This window comes from Festucalex cinctus, chromosome 13 (genome assembly GCF_051991245.1).
Source record: "Festucalex cinctus isolate MCC-2025b chromosome 13, RoL_Fcin_1.0, whole genome shotgun sequence".
In the NCBI taxonomy this organism is placed as follows: domain Eukaryota; kingdom Metazoa; phylum Chordata; class Actinopteri; order Syngnathiformes; family Syngnathidae; genus Festucalex; species Festucalex cinctus.
Window position 1 is genome coordinate 4,242,890 of NC_135423.1, and position 23,822 is coordinate 4,266,711.

At 40.5% G+C, this 23,822-nt stretch overlaps 1 protein-coding gene across 5 annotated transcripts in view; it reads right to left on the bottom strand.

Moving 5' to 3' along the window:
• The window catches only part of LOC144033273 (rho guanine nucleotide exchange factor TIAM1-like), a 55,564-nt gene that overhangs the window by 25,275 nt on the left and 6,467 nt on the right, over window positions 1–23,822 (bottom strand). For 2 of the 5 annotated variants that reach the window (XR_013287916.1, XM_077541283.1), the window contains exons 2-5: window positions 6,050–6,128; window positions 5,077–5,983; window positions 2,726–3,176; window positions 1,088–1,260 (exon numbers count right to left, since the gene is read on the bottom strand). Coding sequence is in view for 4 of the 5 variants with exons in the window: in XM_077541283.1 (XP_077397409.1) it covers window positions 1,088–1,260; window positions 2,726–3,176; window positions 5,077–5,973 (1,521 nt within the window). In the remaining variant the exon portion in view is untranslated. Of the gene's footprint in view, window positions 1–1,087; window positions 1,261–2,725; window positions 3,177–5,076; window positions 5,984–6,049; window positions 6,129–20,499; window positions 20,600–23,822 lie in introns of those variants that run through there. The other 3 variants (XM_077541286.1, XM_077541285.1, XM_077541284.1) reach the window with 3 other exon arrangements.

Consider the following 23,822-nt stretch of genomic DNA (forward strand, 5'->3'; position numbering starts at 1 on the left):
AAAAACGTCAGCGTTTATTTAATTCAATCTCCGGTGTAATAACCTTATTTATTGATTGATTGAATTTTTATTTTATTTTTATTACTATTATTATTAATTCAATCTCTGGTGTAATAACCTTATTTATTGATTGATTTAATTTTTATTTATTATTATTATTATTATTATTAATTCACTCTCTGGTGCAGTAACCTAATTTATTGATTGTTTGAATTTTTTATTTTATTTTTATTATTATTATTATTAATTCAATCTCTGGTGTAATAACCTTATTTCTTGATTGATTGAATTTTTATTTTATTTTTATTACTATTATTATTAATTCAATCTCTGGTGTAATAACCTTATTTTTTGATTGATTGAATTTTTATTTTTTCATTATATTTTTATTACTATTATTATTAATTCAATCTCTGGTGTAATAACCTTATTTATTGATTGATTGAATTTTTATTTTATTATTATTAATTCAATCTCTGGTGTAATAACCTTATTTATTGATTGATTAAATTTTTATTTTTTTATTTTATTTTTATTATTATTATTAATTCAATCTCTGGTGTAATAACCTTATTTTTTTTTTATTGATTGAATTTTTATTACTATTATTATTAATTCAATCTCTGGTGTAATAACCTTATTTATTGATTGATTGAATTTTTATTTTATTTTTATTACTATTATTATTAATTTCAATCTCTGGTGTAATAACCTTATTTATTGATTGATTTAATTTTTGTTTTTTATTTTATTTTTATTACTATTATTATTAATTCAATCTCTGGTGTAATAACCTTATTTATTGATTGATTGAATTTTTATTCTTTATTATTACTATTATTATTAATTCAATCTCTGGTGTAATAACCTTATTGATTGATTGATTGAATTATTTTTTATTTTATTATCTGTTCTCATTGCTGCTGGACATGTAAATTTCCCAGAGGGAGCCATCCCAAAGGGATCAATAAAGTCAAGTCTAAGTCTAAGTCTAAGTAAAAGCTTATCTGTAGGGTTTGATATCACTGGCTACCGCCATCTAGTGGTGTAAGGTCTGAAGTTCATGATGAACTGTCAACTCTCTTACCTGGAACAAGAAGGCGTCGCCCAGCGAGTTGCTGAGGCAGAACACAAAGTCTTTTTTGGGGTGCTCGGGCACGGCCTGCACGATGCTGTTGTCCGCCCAGATGGCGTACTTGGGGACGCTGCTGTTGTCGATTCCCGAGCGGCCGTCCGTCTCGTAGAAGAACAGAGTGCAGCCTGAGCGAGGGAGGCCAGAGAAATTGATTATACGATTGCTTTGAAAGTGGAGAGGAGTGATCATGAAAGAAGTTTCATTCCGCTCTCCAGGGGCCGAATGTGAGAAGTGCAGCTTGGCAGAAAAAAAAAAAAAAAAAAAAGAAGAAACCTGATTTATTGCAGTGGGTGTTTGTTCCACAGTAGCAGGCGAAGACGGTATATGCAATTTTCAGATCAAACTTTTCATAATGTTTGTAAACAATAGAGTACTTCAGTTGGCAGAAAGTGACTACCGCTGACTTGAACTGAATACAATGACAAAAGTTAACCTCTGCGATATGGACTGCCCCCAAATCTTGGTGTGAAGTCAGCGGAGGAACTAGACAAGTTTTGTACAGTCTAAATCACTGAACATGCATCGATCATAATGTCCAAAAACTGCACTCAATCAGCACCAAAATTTATGCGGACATCTCACTCTACTTATGCCCACTTCAACCTCTGAAAATATCTCAACAATAAGCCTCTACAGAAACGTTCAATTAGAAACCGGGGTGCTTAACTTTCTTCTCTTAGATTGAGATTCTCTTAGATTTACAACTTACATGCTTTTACGTCGAGAAAAGAAAAACTGAACGGCCAGGGTAAGGAGTAGCCTTTAAGAGGTAGCCAGTATAGCTCATGCTAATGGTTGTAAGCTAACTGCTGCTCAAACTAACTGCTAACCTGAAAAAAAAAAGAAAAAAAGAAAAAAAAAGAAGTCAGTTTTTGTCCCGCTAGCTTCGGCTACATTAGCAGCTAGAAGCACATGACCACCGGTAGTGCAACCAAAGCACATATTCAGAACTCAGAATCACCGAAATGATCAGTTTTGTTTCGGTTGATTCTTCAAGTTTCATCAGGAAATGAGCATGAGGCTCACCTCGTTTCTGCTTAAGAGTGAACATTGTTGAAGGAATCCCTTCAAAAATGGACGTTATTAAGACCACTGACACAAAACAACCCTAAAATCACGACTGTCTCATTTTTCAGGGGTATGTTTTTTTTTTTTAAATACTAGTAAGTTACAAACTATCAATTAAATGCCAATATTTGTCATTCCTGGGTTCCTTCAATTAGCCAGTTCCTCAATAGTTATGTTAACTACTATATGTCTGAATTTCCATCCCATTTATTTTTGACTTAGTTGAAATATATATTAACTCATTCACTGCCATTGACGGATAAAGACGTCAAAGATCCATTTCTATTGAACAGGCAGTAAATAAGTCATGGCCAGCGTTCTGTCTCCCTTCCAAGCAATTCAGATCACCAAACATCTTTTCAACTGACATTTCACAGACAGAAAAGACGACTAAAAACATCAGTCAAGCTAATGACCCTGTTTTCGCAAATGTGTTTTCTCGTGGTGCAGTGGAGTTTTTGCCACCTGGAAGTACGTGTGACTTGATGGTTTGTAGTGTTTTGAAGTGAATGTATCACAAACCTTTGAGGGACACCCAGTAGCTTTTCCACTTGCGTCTGGCGGCCGACTCCACCTTCTTGCTCTTCTTGTGCACCAGGAAGTTCTTGACGGCCAGCCTCCCCGCCTTGCGCACCGTCCCCTGCGCGCCCACGCCCAGCAGCGCGTCCGAATGGTAGGCGGAGCTCATGGTGCTCTGCTCGTCGCTCAGCACCTCCTCCAAACTCTCCGTCTGGCACGAGCTCATCGCCAACTCTTGCCGGAAGTTCTCGTAGACGCCCTGGGAAGAGTCGGCCATCCCCCCGCCGCCGCTTCCGGCGCAGCCGCCGTTGCTGCTCCCGCTATCGCTGCCGGCGGCCGCCGAGCATACGGAGAAGGAGGCCGACATGGTCTTGTAGCGGCGGGATTCGGCCTCGGCCGTCACCCCGTCGATGCCGCTGTCCTCGTACTCGCTGCCTTCGCCGGCAGTGACGTCCTGTGGGGCCCGTGACGGGTGAGACGGCATGATGACCACGGACACTTCATCACATTCCACTCGATCAGATCCTTATTTTTTTTCTTCCAGGTTTTTCCCTATTCAAGGTCAACTTTTTTGGTAAAAATTTGGCATAGGCATTTTTACGTCCTTCCTGACTCCAACCCTCCCTTTTTTTTTTTTATCCAGGCAGAATGTTGAAGGCTAGGTAATTTTACCTCACCTAGCATTCACATCCAAGGACTAACTAGACCTGACCCCGTCTCAGAAATCGAGCGTTCTCAGAGTTGCAAAAACAAGTCGCCTGGCACAAAAAGTTTCTGTTGTAAACGGGACCACCGCTGTTGTTCAAGTGCAGGCTGCCCTCGTTGTGGCACCACCGCGTCTGACCCCCCCACCACCACCACCACCACCCGTGCTCCTACACACATGGCCAAAGGCTCCTGGGAGATGGAAGCGGGGGGGAACGCAGAACTCGGCATCGCCGTCCCATCACGTGATCCAATCATGCGCTGTGGAGTTCCATTCAGTAGGGCTTTAAAAGGGGGGGTGGCTGCCTAGCAGTGACAAGGCCACCATGCACAGTATTTTTACTGTGACACTCTTCCACGGGCCTCCGCTCATTAGCATGACAAAAGGCAAAACATTTCAAACGGGGAGTGACTTTAAACTCACCGCCCCCCCCTACGTCTCTCTTCTGGACCAAGAAAAACAAGCAGCGGGGAAAATGGGAGCTTTCCTCGGACTGTTAATCTGATTGTGCAGCTTATGCAGCGGAGGAAACACAATGAAAAGAAGGAATAAATGAGATGTGGGGGGGTGCCGGGTGGGGATACAAGGTCTTGTTTGCGTTGCCACCAGGTTGCATTCGGATCCTAGACCCGATTTCATACTCCAGTCAAGATGGCGCCACTTCGGGGACGTTTACACTAACCACGCAAGTAAGGGGGTACAGATTGTGTCGTTTTTGTTTACGCAACAACAAACGAGGCCTGATTTGAAAACTGGATTCAAAGTGGAAGCCTTTGAGTTGAAACTTTCTGACACTGGGCAGTAAAGCACCTTGAAAATCTTTTTTTTATTTTTTTTCATTTTTTTATTTTTTTATTTTTATTTTATTTTATTTATTTTATTTTTATTTTTTATTTTTTATTTTTTTTATTTATTTAAAAAAAAAAAAAAAAAAAAAAAGCACCTTGAAAATCTACGAAAACAAACATGTATTATTTTGTGATTGGATGGTCGAGGACCCCATCGCGACTACGTCTTTTATTGAACGTCGTAAGTTAAAAGGGGAAAATGACGTTATTTACGTAATTACGTTGTATGCGCATCACAGTCCGAACGGGAAATTCCAACCGAACACAAACGACCGCGTAAACGAGAGTAACTCTGTCCGCCATGCATGTGAACGACTTACCAAACCTCGATTGTTTCACAAACGAGAATTCTGACCTTAACCCGAATATGGACTGGATGTAAACGTAGTCACTGTACGACAAATGCATGCGAATGTAGCTCATTTGGGGTTTTCTTCTGGGTTCGCAAAACGTTTCAAAAGAACTTCAGAGTGAAAAATTGTCGGAATATGTTGGAAATGTCTTTGCGACAAATAAAAGCTGTCTGTGAACATCTTACAAATACTGATGAAAACCGTAAATTCACTACATTCGCAAGCATTCGCCGCTCAGTGAGATACCAGCTTGATCGGCCTTCAAATTGGTAACAAGGCTGATGCCGGTATTTGTGCTAATATTGGCACCGATAATCGGCCCGGCTGATAATCGTAGTGTAAAGTTTAGTTTCTCCCAAAAAAGCATGCAAATAAGCAATTTCATGCAGGGTTCAACTGTAAGAACTTTTCCAGAACATGAATGCACAGAATGAAGACGTTCGTTACCTGGATGGTCTGCGCCCTCCTGCCCTGCATGCTGGCACTCATGGCGGCCTGGGGTCCGCACGGGCCTTCAGAGAGGCAATGCGAGCGTCTGCACGGCAGCGTGAAGGCGCTGTACGTGTTGCCGTCCTCCTCAGAGATCATCTTCTCGTCTTCGCCCTCGCCGGCGACCCGCTTGCCATCGTGCCACTTGGCGTAGCGGCCGTGGGCTTGCCTGCAACCGGGGGTCCTCTGGCTGTAAAGCTCGTCGAAGGAGTTGGCCCGGTCTGTGGAGTCGGCGGGGCTGGACTGCAGCGGACCTTCGCAGTCCATCAAGTCCCGCTCGGCGCAAGGAGTTACCATCTCCTCCGTGCTGGTCAGGTGGTCCTGGCTGAGGTCCGACAGGGAGAAGTCCAGACTGTCGTCTCTCCACGTGTCCGCCGACTTGGATCGCTTCTTCTTGAAACCGGCCGCCTCCTTGGAGCGGTCCTGGAGGTACGTCACCTCGCCGGCGTACATGTCCTCATCCTGCACCTCGTCCGCAGTGGGTCCCGGAAGGGTGATGAGCATGGTGTTGCCGTGCGCCGCGGGGCTGGCCAGGTCGTGGTGGAAGGACATGGGCCGGAGGTTCATGGCCACGCGGTCCACCCAAATGGGGCTTCCAAAGTCCGGCAGGATGTTGGTCTCGTTGAAGGGCTCCAGACCATTTTCGGCCAAAGACTGCGGGATGCTGGGCGTGCTGCTGGAGCGCGTGCTGGCCTCGGAGTTCCTGTGCTCTATCTTGCCCGATGAAGCGTGGCGACAGCGCCGCGACTGCTTGTTGGAGATGCGAAGGGAGCGAGACATATGCTTCCGTGACAAGTAGCCACGTTCCGTCCCGAAGAAGGCATGCTCCCCGTGCTGGCTCTCCGCATTTCCCATGATTCAGCTGCTGAAGGAGATCAAGAGTCGTGAAGAATGCTGACGTGTCAAATGAGGAGTGCTGGGGTTGGCCTACCTGCAAGACGGACGCCACTTCTCGGGCATGGTGCTCATCAACCAAACATCAAATTCTGTCCTTGGTACAATCTGTAGATCTGTTAAAGAGAAGACCAAAAACATTGGTGTTTACATCAGATTAATCACATTTTAGAATTTTGATTAACTCATTTGCTCCCAATAATGTGTAAATACGTTTTTGTAAATATTTTAAGTGTCCCAAAGACGTATTTACACGTTTTTTTTGTTGTTAACGTTGTTGTATTTATGCTAGAGCATACAGAAGGCTTTGATGCAGCCTCTCAACTGCAAAGAACTGTTGCAGAAATGGTAGTTATTACACAAACGGCCAGCAGGTGGCAGCAGAGCAAAGGAGATCAACCAGGGCTATGTAGAAAAAAAGCTTAATTACTTACAATTTTAAATAGATTTGTGAAAACTGATTAAACTTAGCTCTCTTCTAATGCTAATTGCTAATTGCAAAATGGAAACAGAAACATACTTTTTTGAAAGAAGAGACTTTAATCTTTCTTTTGATAGGTTCCATGCTTTTATAGCAATAGAACACAATATTCTGTGGGCTTTGCAAAATCAAAATCCAGTAAAACAGCCGGGAGCGAACGGGATTGCTTCTGTCAAAATGGCTGGGAGTGAATGAGTTAATCACGATTAATTGCTTAAATAAAAAGACTTTTTAATCATCATTCTTTGCCCGCCTAATTTGAAGAGCACAGCTCATCATCCTCTTTTTCTAATCAATTAATTACTTTCAGAATTTAAATGGGGGTGAACAAATGAACAAATATTCTGAATGTCATACACAAATATTTATTAAATGCTTTACTTTAAAGTAGCACTAAGGAACTTTTCAACCTTAATAAAATATTTTCACAACTCCTTTGATGAAACATCGACTTAAATCTAGGTGAGTGGTACCTTGACCTGAGGGGGTCACTTCGCCCTTTCCCCATTCGCTATAAAGACGGACGTCAATTTGAATGTCGACGCACGATTACTGCAGTCTTGGCAAAAGCTGCAAAACAACTGAAAAGTTTTGTGTGCTAATCAAAAGTGCTAATGAAAAAGTTTGCGTGCATACGTCATCCACGCTATACTTCATTCATACCAAACGCACCGCACAAATTGTCAGCATGAATTCTTCTCGGCTATATTTAAAACTCAACAGAGCAGTCATAAAAGCTTTTTGAGAGTTGCTCACATGGATGAAAGGAGCTGTATGAACTCCCCAAGTGCCCTGCTTGGCCCATAAACCGCAACATGAACATGCGTTATTTTTACAGAGGTGAAGTGATCCCCCTCTGCCAACATCCAACAAGCACTCGACAACTGGAGGATGTGATGAGTGGACTCCATAATGGAGCTACCTGCCGCAAGGCTGCAAAAAAAAAAAAAAAAAAAAAGTGTCCTGGGAGCCTCAACAGATGGGACAAGAAATTAACTGACCCTTCCTCCAAATGTGTGCACCCATCCTCTTTGAGGACAGCCCGCTTGGGGGTGCGCGCCAATCGCGATGTGAAGGCAGGACGGGCGAGTGGGAGCCCAACCCTCTGCTGGCTGCCGCATGCACTCACGAGAAAGGGGTTGGCTGAGGGGGGCGAAAGGGGGGGGCGTTACGTAAACTGCTATTGACCCCGTTTTTTTCCCTCTACCTTTTGTTGGCGCCCTTTCCCTTCATTCTGCTCGCTCATCACCTTTTGCTTGCACCGCAGTGTTCAATGTTTGATGCCCAAGGACGGCTAACCTTTCTCGTCAGCCCACAGCTGATTGGCTGTGACATTCAGGAGGGGAAATCAGATGAGAGAAAAAGGCCAACTCATCACTTCATGACTGAGAGCTACAAATGCCGTCACGTTTACGCCGCACATAAAGATGGAAGGGTTTCATGGAAGAGTCGAGAGAAAGTTTGGCTCAGGAAATCCTAGATAGTGGAACAGATCCAGCAAAAAGAGAGAGAGAGAAAAAAGAGGTACATTATGATCCATACATTTACCAATCAAGGTGCAAACCATTTACAAAAATAAATAAAAAATAAAAAAAAAAGTCAAATACAATTTTAACACGACCTAATTTTTGATTTTTTGTATCAAAATAACCTTTTTTTGTTTTGTTATTATTATTATTATTATCTACTTGGGTAAATTTGGCCCCACCCCATTTTTTTTTTTTAACAAAAAAAAAAAAAAAAAAAATGGGGTGGGGTCAAATTTACCCAAGTAACGGATCTGTCCAATTTTTAACTAAAATTGGGTTACAACTTAGTTGTTTTTTTTTTGTTTGGTTATATTTTTTGTAAAAAAAACCCAAACAAACAAAAAAAAAACTTTTTTGTGGCCAATCCATTTTTAGCTCATAATTGTTTTTTTTTTACCCAACTTTGGATCCATAAATGACTACAGTGGACAGTGGAGTATAACCCATGTGTGCATTTACGATACAGATTTTTTATCTCCGTTTGGAAGACACCCGATTCCGATCCGAAGATACCCAATTTCATGCATTTTTTTCCCTTCATTAACCCACTTTCTAGTCCAGTTTGTCTCGTTTCAGTACAAACAGCACTGGAATTAGCAGTCGTGATCTGCGTGACAGTCGCGCATCGCAATTTGCCAGCGTCCCCGCCGTCATCCCTGAAATATGCGTCAGGGAACATTTGGGACCCCTTTGTTATTAAAGCGCACCTGATATTTGACAAACATTCGGGCCTGTCGGAGCACGAGCAGCCTACGCCGGCTCGCTGTTTTGGAAGAAGCCCCAAAGGACGCAAGCTGTCAAGATGACATATACGTGGACATACTCTGACTGTAACAAACACAACGTACACGCTCTTCAAATCATAGCAGGAGTGAGTGAGGCTCACTTCAGTGGCGAGAGGCAAGAATGTAGCGAACCGACTAGTGACAAGCTGCAACACACAAGCCTGTAATCTGAACACTCCACACCGTGTGGAGATAATAACATGGCTACTTGAAAGGTTGGCGGTGGGGAGTGAAGATGCTCCTCCGATTTCCTCGCTAACGACAACTACCTCATCGGACCCTTCAAATGTTAAATATGTCCAAGGGAAGTCGATTTTGAGCCCAAGTGTAAAAATCTTGACAACACTTTTTCGTACTTTCTCAATCTGCACTGCAGACCCACGTGAAATATCCTGCAAAGACACTCCAAACTGGAAAACATTTTTGGAAAAGCAACCAGGATGCCTAGTGGGATACACTGTGGTCGTTGAAACCATGCATACTTGGTTATTTTTAATTTTTGTAACCGCGTTTACCAAGTAAGATAGAGCGCAACAGGCCAAAATGCATTTTTTTTTTTTTTTTGGACATGCATGTATGTAACCGTATGTGACGTGACGTCATGGGTCAAAAGATTTCATATGGGATGAATCAGATCTCACCCTGGGTCCAAAAAAAAACATGCATACATTTTAAACTAGGGTTTATAAAAAACTGTTTTGTTCTCACATTTGGTGTCAAACCATTTAGGTAGTATCTGAGGAACGTTAAGTTCTTGGCACTCCTTCAAAATAAAAGGTTCCGCATTGAGCACTGCAGACCTCATCCCAAAGGCTGCTGGATCATAGAAATTCTAACCAGCCTAGCCCCAAAAATAACCCCTGAACGCAATCAAATCTGCCCCCATTAAAAAAGCATCAGAATTGTATTTGTTTAATTTTGTTTTGGGTTTTTGTTGTTTGTTTTTGTTTTACTCGAGAGTTTTCCCAACATCAATGAACAGTGAAATGTAATTGACGGTCTGATCATCTAAATGGACAATTAAGGACGTACATTTCATTGTTGAAATAGGATCTTGAATGCACATGCTCATTGTTTGTAAAATTAGCCTACAACAGATTTGCATTGTTGACATTGTAGCATTAGCGCTGGTTTTAGTGCCAAGTATATTTATGACAATATTATATCTTAAAGACATATACCATTTCTCAATTTGCGTGACGTCCTGGTGATCTCGTGAAATGCCTTCTGCCGCGGCGCAAGTCCTGTTCCAGTCGAAAGTACGACTAAACAAAGAACGCACAAAATGCCCGGATGCGGTTGTTGTGGTCAGCTAGCTTAAACCAAAAGATTCATCGTTTAGAACTTTGGATATTTGCAAAGGAAAATATGCCTAAATGTATTTTGTCAATTTACAAAGAGACTCGCATTCTTAGTAAGAATGTTCTCATGTTCATTCTTAAAAGACTTGACAAGTTCTCATGACCGTACGCTGCCTTCTTCATATTGAGAAACAGTCTTTATGTCAGTATCTTGTTTTAAAAACAGCATCTGATCCTTTGTAAAAGCACTGCAGACAGTTTTGAAAAGTAGCATCAGCGCTAACATTAGCTAAACAAACCCTTATATCACATGCTTGATCCTTTTAGTATGCAAACGCACTACAGACCGCTCCGGACACTAGCTTGAGTGCTAACCTCAACAAAAATGTCTTCACTACATCTCGTCTCAAATACAATGTCGAAATCCTTTTATTGTTCAACGGGGTTTGTAGGAGAACTGCGGACGGCTGTGAACATTAGCATTAGCGCTAATGTTAAAAGACAGGTTTCCTGGCTGGTCCTGCTAATATCTAATCTAGCACAGCAGGTGACCTTTGGACAACGTTCTTCCCATTACAAGCCGCGGTGTCGCATCAACATATTGCTAAGCCGTTATTCCACAGCCAAAGATTTACTACTCTTACTTTAACAAGACAAACAAGCGAGCTGATGGGATTTCCTTCACCATTGATTTCTGGGACGCTGTTGAGCCGTCTGACCTGGCATGAGAGGCTCAGGTGGCTTTGAGTAATAGGACGTAGTTAGCCTAGCAAAGCAGGGTGCCAGCCCACGTCCGGCTGAATGATACCAAGTATTTGCATAGTGCTGAATATCAACTGTACATTAGAAATATGCTTAAAACATACTAAATTGTGCTAGAGGAAGTCGGTGAAGTCACTATTGTCCTGTAAAGCCAGCCATAAGCTTTGGTTGTATTTCCCCTCATCACCAAGCCACTGAATTACACTTTGTCCATCGATGCAGTGATCGACAAACACAAATAGACTCACATTGACAATTTTGCCAAACATTGGGACAAATTTTCCGGTAAAGCTGTGTCCACCGCAGCTCTACTTGCCTTTTGGCTGAGTCATGATGGTGCTTTTGAAGAAGCGCTTGAAATTGGTGGATCTTCAACCCAGCTTATAGTTGCTAAGTCACAGTCAGAGAAATTCAATTCGCTCCAGGGACTCACTTATTCCTATACAAGCAGTTAAAAGGTTATAATATGTACCCTTCAAAATGGCAAGCTTGAGGTTCAAATGTGCAACGGGTGGCTAACTGTATACAATAATTCAAGCGAGGACTTGAATGTGAAGCAGCTGGCGTTGTTGAAACATGCCGTCGTAGCTTCTGTTGATGTCGACACTCGTTCTTACTCTCCGGCCAAGTTTGTCCAGCACACAATCATTTTGGGGCGAGGGATGCCTGAAAGGCGGTGACGGTTTTCCAAAGACCGCTTGTAATGGCCATTAAATTCACAGAAATTGAAAAGTTGCCGAATTACAGATGATTACTTCATATTTTTAGAGGGGAAAAAAGGTATAATACAAAAATACAAATGAAGAAAGATACATTTTCTTAGGATGAAAATTTATATACTCATGAGAATAAAGTGGTATTTTTACCACGATGATATTCTAGTCAAAGTTTAACAAGGAAAGAATATCATATTTGAACAGATGAGTTCAAAAAAAATACAACTACTTTTGTAACGATCTTTTGTTCTGCAATATAGGACTGATCTAAATAAACATCTATTGTATTTATTTGTCAATTATTTAATAAGATGATGTTAAAAAAAGGATTCTAATTGTTTGACTGATGTTTTGAATATGGAAAAAAACAATAAAAAAGAAATACAGAAATACTCTACGTGTTTACAATACACAAATTGTTTGTTTGTTTTTTCCCAAACAAATGAACTTTTCTAATCATCTAAAAATATACATCAATAATTGTGCTATGTATATTATGAAATTAACTTACAGCAATAAATTTATGTAGGCATAAAATGCAGGATTAACATGCAATAATCACACCAAAAAATAGGCAAATTTATACCTTGTAAAAGCAAGTGGTGTTCCACCATCTAGTGGTCAATAGTGGAATTACAGCCCAAATAAGCAGGAGGCAGTAAAAATAATATTTTTATTTTTTTTTAAATCAATGAAATAGCAGGATTGTGAACCCAGAACCCACAATGGAGGGACGGCACCACATACTTGGTCGGCCAGATTAAAGAACCACTTTGCCCACCCCATGGTAGCACATGGACAATGTTCAAAGTAACTTTTGAGAATTGTTTTTATTACACTCTACCAGTTGCTAATAGTTTAAACAGTTGCTCCTTTGAGTAAGTGTGACGCCGTTATGAAGCCATTTGCCATCTTTTGTCGCAAAATAACTTCAGCATCAACGCTTGTAACATTCTCACCTTTCACGCAGCTAAACAAACGTACAGCGTGAGCACTACTCTGACTGGAAAACGACCACGTCGGGGGCCAGTATTTATCCTTCCTGAGAAAGCCCCCCCCCCCATGGCGTGGCAGCACTCAGCAAAGGTGTGACCCGAGCACATCCTGCTTCTTGCGGGTCTTTAGCTCCTCATTGACACGCTTTGAAGTCCCTAAACAGCTGTTAATTGCTGAGTGCAAGCCAGCCGCTGAGCGTTTTCCGGACAAAAGGTGGAGGTGGTGGGAATGGGCCATGGGGGGTCGTTTGACTTGTACGTTGATGGGAAGGAGCGTTGTTTGTTAATGTCCCGTTCGTTTGTGTGCTTTCATCCCCACTAGATATTATTATCGAGCACTTGATGGATGCACCTGCGTCAGGGTTGGCATTTTGGTCTATGCACTAATCAATAGAATAGAACAAACCTTTAATGCTAACACAAAAGGGATTTTCTGGATTTACAGCAGCAAAATTAGTAGAACGAGCAGTGGCAGACTAGTGGAAACTGTAGAAAGGTAATAAATACTATTATGCAGAAGTCAGTGGGACAAGAAGCGACAAGAATAGTCAGTAGCGTCGTGACAAATTGACATGAGTAATACACATTATAACTGGAACGTCAAACTGACTAACCTTCACGAGAATCCTAGCAATGAGAATATTTGGCTGGCTAACAAATAAAAGGGAGCTTTCAAACTTGTACGTCAGACCTGAGAGACAACTAGCATAGCGCTAGCTAAGAAGAAGATAAAAACTGACTAACCTTGCTATGGCTAACGCGAATCCTAGCGATGAGAATATTTGGCTGGCTAGCAAATAAAAGGGAGCTTTCAAACTTGTACGTCAGACCTGAGAGACAACTAGCATAGCGCTCGCTAAGAAGAAGACAAAAACTGACTCACCTTGCTATGGCTAACGCGACTCCTAGCAATGAGAATATTTGGCTGGCTAACAAATAAAAGGGAGCTTTCAAACTTGTACATCAGACCTGAGAGAGAACTAGCAAAGCGCTAGCTAAGAAGAAGAAGACAAAAACTGACTAACCTTGCTATGGCTAACGCGAATCCTAGCGATGAGAATATTTGGCTGGCTAGCAAATAAAAGGGAGCTTTCAAACTTGTACGTCAGACCTGAGAGACAACTAGCATAGCGCTCGCTAAGAAGAAGACAAAAACTGACTCACCTTGCTATGGCTAACGCGACTCCTAGCAATGAGAATATTTGGCTGGCTAACAAATAAAAGGGAGCTTTCAAACTTGTACATCAGACCTGAGAGAGAACTAGCAAAGCGCTAGCTAAGAAGAAGAAGACAAAAACTGACTAACCTTGCTATGGCTAACGCGAATCCTAGCGATGAGAATATTTGGCTGGCTAACAAATAAAAGGGAGCTTTCAAACTTGTACGTCAGACCTGAAAGACAACTAGCATAGCGCTAGCTAAGAAGAAGAAGACAAAAACTGACTAACCTTGCTATGGCTAACGCGAATCCTAGCGATGAGAATATTTGGCTGGCTAACAAATAAAAGGGAGCTTTCAAACTTGTACGTCAGACCTGAGAGACAACTAGCATAGCGCTAGCTAAGAAGAAGACAAAAACTGACTCATCTTGCTATGGCTAACGCGAATCCTAGCAATGAGAATATTTGGCTGGCTAACAAATAAAAGGGAGCTTTCAAACTTGTACGTCAGACCTGAGAGACAACTAGCATAGCGCTAGCTAAGAAGAAGACAAAAACTGACTCATCTTGCTATGGCTAACGCGAATCCTAGCAATGAGAATATTTGGCTGGCTAACAAATAAAAGGGAGCTTTCAAACTTGTACGTCAGACCTGAGAGACAACTAGCATAGCACTAGCTAAGAAGAAGACAAGCAACAACTTAGATTTAAAATTGGACCAAAGGAGAAAAAACGTTTTTGTTTTTTTTTTTTCGAATAATTGGCCAGGATCCTGGACATTGAAGTTATTTTTTAAACTAAAAAAGTGAATTCACCTTTTCATTTGTTAATTTGTTGAATTCTAATATGTTATTCGGCAAAAGTACATTGAATAACCCATTCCAGTCGATTCAGTCATTCGGTGGCTAATTTCAATACGAATAACGAATGTGGATTTTTGGTGCGAATTGGAGCACTATAGTAAGTACAACACATGCAGATGTGAATGGTAGACTGTTCATGAATAAATAGGTAGTACACATGGGGTATAAATAAGCACTTTAAAGAGATTAAGAAGATACAGCATTAGATTAAATCTAATATTTAAAAAAAAAAAACACAGTAATATCATCAATATCTGACAAAGTTCCCGTGTGTTTTGTTCCAAGATGATCTCTTCTGGTAACATGTGTTCATCTTGTCTTCACATGCTTCACATTCCACACGTTTACACTTTCCCGCTCTGCACACACGCCCGACAATTTCCCCGACCCTGCGCATATGTGCGTGACGGCTTTATGATGACAGATTGGTGACTGAAAGTATCATAGCGGCGGCGCAGCAGTTAGTGAAGCCCCATCTGGTGACGACGGGTGGGGGAGAGAAGATGGTGGGTTGGAGGTCCCACTATTGGAGGGGGGTCCTTGTGGTAGTATTATTGAATGAAACAAGAGATTTGTGGTGACAAATGCGCAGGATCACATGGGAAGACTGGAAGCCACACTATATGGACAAAAGTATTGGGACACCTACAACTCGTGAACCGTGAAAAAGAAAATAGGGATGGGCTTCTACTTTCAGGCTTTCTTTAAGACGTTGAAGTTCATTAATGATTTTTTTTTTTCTTTAACTTGATGTACAAGGACAAGGACCATTCAACTTTTATAGAAAACTAATGGATTTTAAGAGCTTCCCTGAGGAACACCATTCCAACTTGTGTTACACTTATGGAAGGATGTTAGAAGTGTTTTGTGCAAAACAAAAAAAAGAAGGCCAAAACATCTCTAATGAAAATTAAATTGCACTAATAAACTAGCCACGAGAGGGCGCTAGAACTGCACAAATGGAAATCAACATTACTTTTTAAACAAATGTATTCCTTTTAATATTGTGAACATGACGACGGCGATATTGTGGCAGTTTTAATATCACGATATCACGATATTGCCTTTATCGTTACATCCCTAGCATGTAATATATTTGAAGGAAGGCCAACTTTGCGCACTCTTAGGTCACAAACAAACATCCTCGGGCCTTCCAGCAGCGACCAGTCCCCTCGCCGCCCACGGCGACGACTATAAATACAAACTGCATCCCGAATGTTTCCCCTCATCTGGCACGCTTTCTTCCAGGTCAGTAAACGACAAGACGCGCACCAAACTTCACCCCAAACACATCTGGGTCGACGTCGAGGCGCATTTCCATCAGCGCTTTTAATATTGATGAGCGTTCCCGAAGAGGAAAAAAAAAAAAAAAGAAGACACCGACATGCGTTCCGCCAGCGCGTCACGTAAATGTGCTATCAAGTGCATCCGGCAGCACCGAGTTGGGAGATGTGCATTATTTGGACACGGAGATGTTTTTACCCCGCTTCCCTTGAGCATCACCTCCACCATTACACGCCCCGAGTGCCTCCCCGCCGTGTTGCATTGTGCACCCGAGCGTCGCCGAGCTGCATCGCGACACACTCGACTACACAAGAAGGCCGGGAAACGGAAAAAGGGCCGACCACTGCGGGAGGCTTCCAGCACTGCAAGCCAGGAAAGGAAACGCTGCTATCAATCCAGCCGAGTTCGTCCAATCTCACCGTGGACAATAACAGCGCCATAAATGTTAATGTCACCTTTAAGACATGTTGTGCCATTCAGCTTTTTGTTTTCAAGCCATTTTGGCTGCTTTGAACTAACGTGGCTCCAATTTGCCACAGGATGCTACTCATCTATCGTCCTTAAATGAGCCTTAAAAAAAAAAATCAACACATAGCAAAGTCTCTTTCAGAATATCAGTGTTAATCCCACGTTTATCTAAAATAAACTAATGCAATCCTTTAAAATGTTGTTACGGATTACTGTATTAGTTTTCAATTTGCTTACCAAGAATGTAGCAAAAATTTCACATCATTTACTGAAATATTTGCTGAGTCATTAACACTACATTGACAAAGAGAGCAAGTCATTTCGAACTTGTTGTTTTGCCCAATAAATTGTAAAATAAATAAATAATAATAAAAAAATAATAATACATTTGGACTGGCCAATAGCAGCCTGCCTAAATTTGTGAAAGAAATATAAAATTGACCAAATTTGAACATATGATTTCAAAGTTTAGTTTTGTTCTTGTACAGCAGACATGCTAATCTCAGCTTCATTTGAGCAGCAAATTTGTAATTTGGAGCAGCAATATTTTTTTTGACGTAGAGGCGAGTCTAACAAATGAACAGTTGTTGTTTTAAGTTTTTATTTCTTAAATTGAAATTGTGAATAGCGTCAAAGTGTATTTTATTTTCTAGAAATATTTCCCGTGTGACAATTTCAAACACATATTGAAATTTTGGTTTAAATTTAGTACATCTGAATGGGTTATTGTCTTTTAGCAAAGCTCAAGACAAAAAAAAAAAAAAAAAAAAAGAATACTTAACTCCGGTCGTACGTGTCTTAGGTTAGCTTAGCATTTAGCATTACTGCCTTGTGTGTCTATTCCCTTCGTGATACTTGTCAGAAGTGCATCTTAGTCGCCAGATGACGAGATGATGATGATGGAGGTGATGATGACTGGTTCAAAATTGGCAATGTGTTTAGCCGCACTAATAGTCAGCCCAATTGCCGAATTGCCGAAATGAGCAATTGCCGCAAAATTTCTCGTTTTGATTTGCAAACCGCAATGTGAAACCGTTAATGTGTTTCGGCCTGATGCCAACCATTTACATATCTAAACTTAAACTAATTTAATCCTTTGTTAAAGTTCAACCTATTTGTCCACCAGAAGTGGCTACTTTCGCCCCCAGTCAAAGCATGCAGCAAAACTTTTACTGTTTCTTGATGCGGTGCTGGTTTAAGAATGGAAACATTAGCGGCAGTGAACAATATGTCTTCAAAAAATAATAATCTTTCCCATCCAAACGAAGAGAACGAGACGAGTCATTTCATGACATGGCTTTCAGGTGCTTGTTGTTGCGCTCGCTGTGCTAACAAGCTAATGGAGCACCTGACCCCGGACAAACCCAAACGGACAATGGCGGCTTTGTGGCTTCGACTTAAAACGCGATTACGCGAGAACGACAGCACTTCATTTTTGCACAAGCGCACATGTGACTTTCATGTATGTGGATGTTTTTTTTTTTTTCCATGTCCTTAAAACTAAAAGACAGAAGCAACCTTGAGGACGAGCACACGGCGGCAAGCTGGTCAAAGCATTTCCATGACTATGACAACAGATGAGCAATTCTCACCACAGGAGGGGGCACACATGGGGGCCTTTGGAGGAACACAATACGGGGATTTTTTTCAACCCCCATTTTAATTAACACACGCACGCACACACACACCCTCAACTTCAGAATGCACCCTGTGAGATTTCTCTTTGACTTTGTCCACATCAAGCCTATTTAAAATTCACTTGCAAACATACTTCAGTTGCAAGGCGCCCTTGCAGAAGGCAAATATAACGTTTTGCTGCATGCTTTGAATGTACAGAGGACAAATATTCAATTCAAAGAGTGACTGAAACATTTTAGCACGTCCATTATTTTAATATTATCCATCCATCCATCCATTTTCTTGACCGCTTATTCCTCACAAGGGTAGCGGGGGGTGCTGGAGCCTATCTCAGCTGGCTCTGGGCAGTAGGCGGGCGACACCCTGGACTGGTTGCCAGCCAATCGCATTTATGTATTTATTTATTTATTTATTTATGTATTTATTTATTTATGTATGTATTTATTTATTTATTTATTAACTCAGTCTCACACATAAACACATACTACTCCCACTTTGAGGATGCGGCCCTTTAATTTGAACATTTGCTGTTCACTTGCTAGCGAACTTCTCATTTCAGTCGCAGGGCACAGCTTGCCCCAAAACAATGAAATGTTACGACATGACATTTTGCTGCATGCTTTGAATGGGAGAGGGAGTAAAGTTAACTTGTGGGCAACAAAACATGACTGGAACATTTGAGTGTGTCTGTATGCCCTGATGCAAGGACCACAATGCCATCCCCACACGAACAAACACACACTTTAAAAAAAGAAAAGACCTCGCCCACAGTCACACACAAATGCACCTTCCTCCCTCTTTTCAGGATGCACCCCCCCCTTTTTTTTTTTTTTTTTACCATTTCCCTCACATTTGCAATTCACTTACAACCGTGCCTCTTATCTTTTCAGTAGCAGGACCCCTGGTGGAAAACGGTGTGAAATTTTGCTGCATGCTTTGAATGGGGGGAAAAACGTAACATCATCTGGTGGACAAGTAGAAAATTGAAAAAGGGTCTGAGGCCTTTTTATTGTGCCTATTAACTCATTTGCTCACAAAAACGTATAAATATGTTCTATTTTAAATATTACCAGTGTCACAAAGACGTATTTCTATGTTCTTTTTTTTTTTTTATGCTAGCTAGAGTATACAGAAGGCTTTAATGCAGCACCTGAACTGAAGAGAACGGTTGAAGCAATGGTGGTTATTACAGTAACGGCCAGCAGGTGGCAGAAGAGTATAAGATATCAACCAAGGCCATGTTGCAACAAGCTCTTTTTGCCAGTGTTTTTTACAACGTTGTGAATAATGCTGAACCTTAGCTATATTCTAATGCTAATTTCTGTAAAATGGAAACAGAAATATACTTTTTTTTTCCTGATGAAAGAAGAGACTCTAATCTTTCTTTTGGTAGGTTCCATGTTTTTAGAGCAAAAGAACAGAATTCTGTGGGCCTTACAAAATCAGTCAAAATGCAGTAAAACAGCCGGGAGCGAACGGGATTGCTTCTGTGAAAATGGCTGGGATCGAATGAATTAATTTGAGATGATGATTTATTGTGACTCAGTCTAGAGCAAGGAAAAAACACTTTTTTTCGCATTGTTTTTAAAGAAATGCAGAGAATTTTGCAGCAAGCTTGGAGTAGGGACAAGTACATAATGTGTAAAATTAACACTTACCAGAGTTATTTAAGGTGAGCAGGGGCAGATTTGATTTTCTACCTGAGAAGAGTAAATCATCAACACTGATGGGAGTCATGTTTACTCTTTTGTATTAAATTTTATTAACACTGTGCAGTGTTAGCCAGTATTATTTTTTTTTAACTCATTTATTTTAGTTAATTTACGCTGAAATTTTAACACTGTGGAAAGAGTTACCTTTAATATACTGGACTGTCTCAGAAAATTTGAATATTGTGATAAAGTCCTTTAATTTTCTGTAATGCAATTAAATAAGCAAAAATGCCACACATTCTGGATTCATTACAAATCAAGTGAAATATTGCAAGCCTGGTATCGTTTTAATATTGCTGATTATGGCATTTTGTTTGACTTGGTCTGAGGAAATATTCTAATATTTTGAGATAAGATATTTGAGTTTTCTTAAGCTGTAAGCCATAATCAGCAATATTAAAAATAATAAAAGGCTTGCAATATTTCCGTTGATTTGTAATGAATCCAGAATGTATGGCATTTTTGCTTATTTAATTGCATTACAGAAAATAATGGATTTTATCACAATATGCACATTTTCTGAGACAGTCCTGTATTATAATATTTATTGTGAATCTTGAATTTTGAATCTTACATTTTGCTTTTCAGCATGACAAAAAAAAAAAAAAAAAAAAAGCACTTTCATCGTTACAATGACAACACATACAAAAGTTTGCAGCTCCAGGTAGCAACATGATGTGGGCACCCCCCTGACAGACCCCCCCGAAGCACACGTTGAAATGCAACAAGATACTCAAAACCTGCTTCTAAAAAAAGTGCCAACGGCAAACACACAAAAGTTTCGTCAACTTACTGTCTGAGCGGCCACAAAGCTTCGTCACGAAGTCGACTCGTGCGCATTTAAAGCTCCATTCATGATCCTCGGACTGACTGACCACGCACGCCGGCTGGACTTGTGCAAGTGAAGGAGGGATGAGGGATGAAGAGAGTGAGGGAGGACTGTTTGTAATTGCCTCCTCCCTCCCTCCCTCCCTCTCTCTCTCCATTGCACCCCCCTCCAGTCAAAGCTGCAGGACGGCCGGAATGCGTGTTCCCCTCCTTCGTCTGCTCTCTAATTGCCCCTTCACCCCCACCCCGCGCCTGCAAGAGACGCATCATGTTTACACTAAACATCCTCACTTACAATGAGACTTGGATACTCAAACAATGAAATGTTTGCAATTGAAATGACCCAAAAGAGATTAGCATCAAATCTAGCGACTTGTATTATTAGGGAGAAAGCAAAACCCTCCCAAACTGGCGAAGTTCTCCACTCCACTCTCCTTTCACCACAATCCTGCCTTTTTCCATTCTTTCATAATCAGCAGTAGAACAAAAGTATGGCTATAAGAATGCAGCCGTTTCTCCCAGTGGACTCACAAACTGGTGCACTGTTGCCATCTACTGGTGATTGTGTGTCAATAAAATTGTTTCCAAGCTTGTTAATTTCCAATATCAGACCCTCCGTCACCCATTCCTGTTGAAAAACGTAATTGACGAGTATACTCGTCAATGGCACTGAATGAATGAAGTTGGGACTTTGGTGCCCTCTTGTGGCATCTTTCGTCGTATCAGGAGGAGCAAAGTTCCTTTACAGCACACTGAAAAAAAAACGCACTGAATATGTATGCTATGTATTTTAAGAAAATTGTTGTATATATTACAGCTTGAAAAAAAAATCATTATTACTTGTTTTTAGTCTAAAAATCTTATTTTCAAGACCGCTATGGTTGATATGGGCTGAAAAAATGAAAAAAATATTATTCTCTTATTTTCAAAATGTTACAGGTAAATTTAAGTCACATTTTCTTGGCAGATAATTCTGCTTATTTGGAGTAATAATTTTCCTATTTTACAATATTTTTTCTGAAATTTTCTATTGTCCTTTTTTTTGCAGTGCACATAGTGGAGGACAGAAAAAAAAATAATAATCCATTAATAGGCCAATTCGCAAAAGTCAAACCACTTACTGTACAAGCCGTTAAAGCCTCCATTTTCCGTAATATGGCCCCTTAAAAAAAAAAAAAAAAAAAGTCTCTCTCTGTCTTTTGTCAACAGCAGACACTTCGAACCCGGCGCCTTCCCTCGAGGGCAGCAAAGGATTAAATGTTGCCGCCCAGCCATCTTTTTTGCAACATCTGAGGTGGCCCAAATGGGAGTGGGAATGAAACGGCTGGCTGACTGGCTGGGCCGAGCGGCTGTTGTCATGGCAGCGGCGGCGATGTCATGTGACAATCACGTTCAACGCTGACAAGAGGGGCAAGAAAAGGCGCGTTTTTGCATCCAAAGTCAACCCACAAAAGACACAAGAACAAGAAGCAGCTTCCTTTCAAATTGGAACCTCACGTTTGTTCACGTGGACCTTGAAGTCTCTCTCAAATGTTTTGAATTTTTTTTTTTTTTTAAATATGAAAAATACATGTCACCATTCCGCGTTTGTTTCGCTTCAATGGGCCATCTTGGGGTGGTTGTGGGATGAACGAAATGCAAAGAATATAATTGCAAAGAATTTGGTGATATATATATGGCACTGTAAATATTCTGACTGGATTTTAATCCTGGTTCATCTTTTGAAACTGGGTGTTTAGTTTTATTTTGTATCGCAATCATAAAATGACAATTATTTTTTTTTTTAATAAATATTTGTATCTAGGATAATGTCATATTTTTTCAAGAAAAAAGTTGTAATGTGATGAGAATTACGCTTTTTTTTTTTTTTTTTTTAATAAAAAGTATCATGGTGCATTTTCTGAAAAAAGTTCCAATGAAAATAAAATTTTTAAGGAAATAAAAGTTGAGCCTACAAGAATAAATTCATACTTTTTTTTTTTTTTTCAATGTTAGCAGTTCTACTATACAGAATTATAATCATAAGTATAGTCTCTTTTTTTTTTTATCAAAAAAAAAATCTTACAAGAATTAAGTGTTTTTTTACGCCATTTTTTTTGTTTTTTTTGCAGGTAAATACTTTTTGTATTTTTTCATGGGAAGAAAAAAAATCGAACATTTTTCAAATAAAAACTGCTGTAAAACTATTAGAATCAAATTGCATTTTCTTGTATATTGTGAGATGAAAAGTGAAATTTGAGGAGGACAAAGAACATGAAAGTCTGTGCGAAGTAGCAAGTGACCAGACTGCTGGCTCACAAACAAACAAACAAACAAACAAACAAACAATGAAACAAACAAACAAACAAACAAACAAACAAACACCGTACGCCTCTTCTCCATTTCATCACTTTTGATGAGGAAAATGAATTGAAAAGTTTAAACACAATTTATTTTTAACACCGTTTTCAATTTTTCATGTTATAGAAATAAAACTTTCTGACAATCAGAGATTGGATTTCATCTTTTCAAATCTTGGATCGTATTTGAAGGGCTTTTTTGTCCAAAAACTGCTCTGCTGTCTCTTCCTGTCAAGCCGCACAAAAAGCGCCTTGACGTGTTGGCAGGTGAGGCCGCCGTCACACAAGCGGCGCAGCACTCGTGACGGCTCGACCGCCGTCCGACTGTCGGCGCTCGCCGCCGTCGCTGTCAATCAAACTTCAGCCGACGGCGGCGCACCGCCGCGAGAAACATTTATCAGCAACAACCTGCCTCCAGTCAAACTGTTGTACGGCAGATTTATCTTGATAATAACAATATCTTCTACCTTTCAGACAGATTAACTGGCCGTGCCGGCAGGGAAAAATATATCCGATTAACATTTCCCCACGTTTGGTACAGATTGGATTACAGAGATTTATTTTTCTCATCTGCAGCAGATGTTTGACACATCAAAATCTGCACTCAATTCAAATACAGTCTTCTCAATCAATGAAAATAACACTGCAAAGTATAATTACAACTGAAAACTCACCAGGTTTGGTGAACTGTGACAATCGCAATGCGAGCCCGAAGGCACTTTGATTTCAATTTTCAAAGGGTGGTACAATTTCAAAATGGCAATGGATTAAAACAGGCGGCTTAACCTGTTTAACTCATTCACTGTCATTGACGGAAAAAGACGTCAAATGATGCATTTTTTTTTTTTTTTTTTTTTTTGCAGCTCTCCGCTATACGACAACTGAGCGAACGTGCGAGTCGGGAGCCGGGACGCGTAAAAAGCATGAAAACGTGCAGCACATGAAAGCG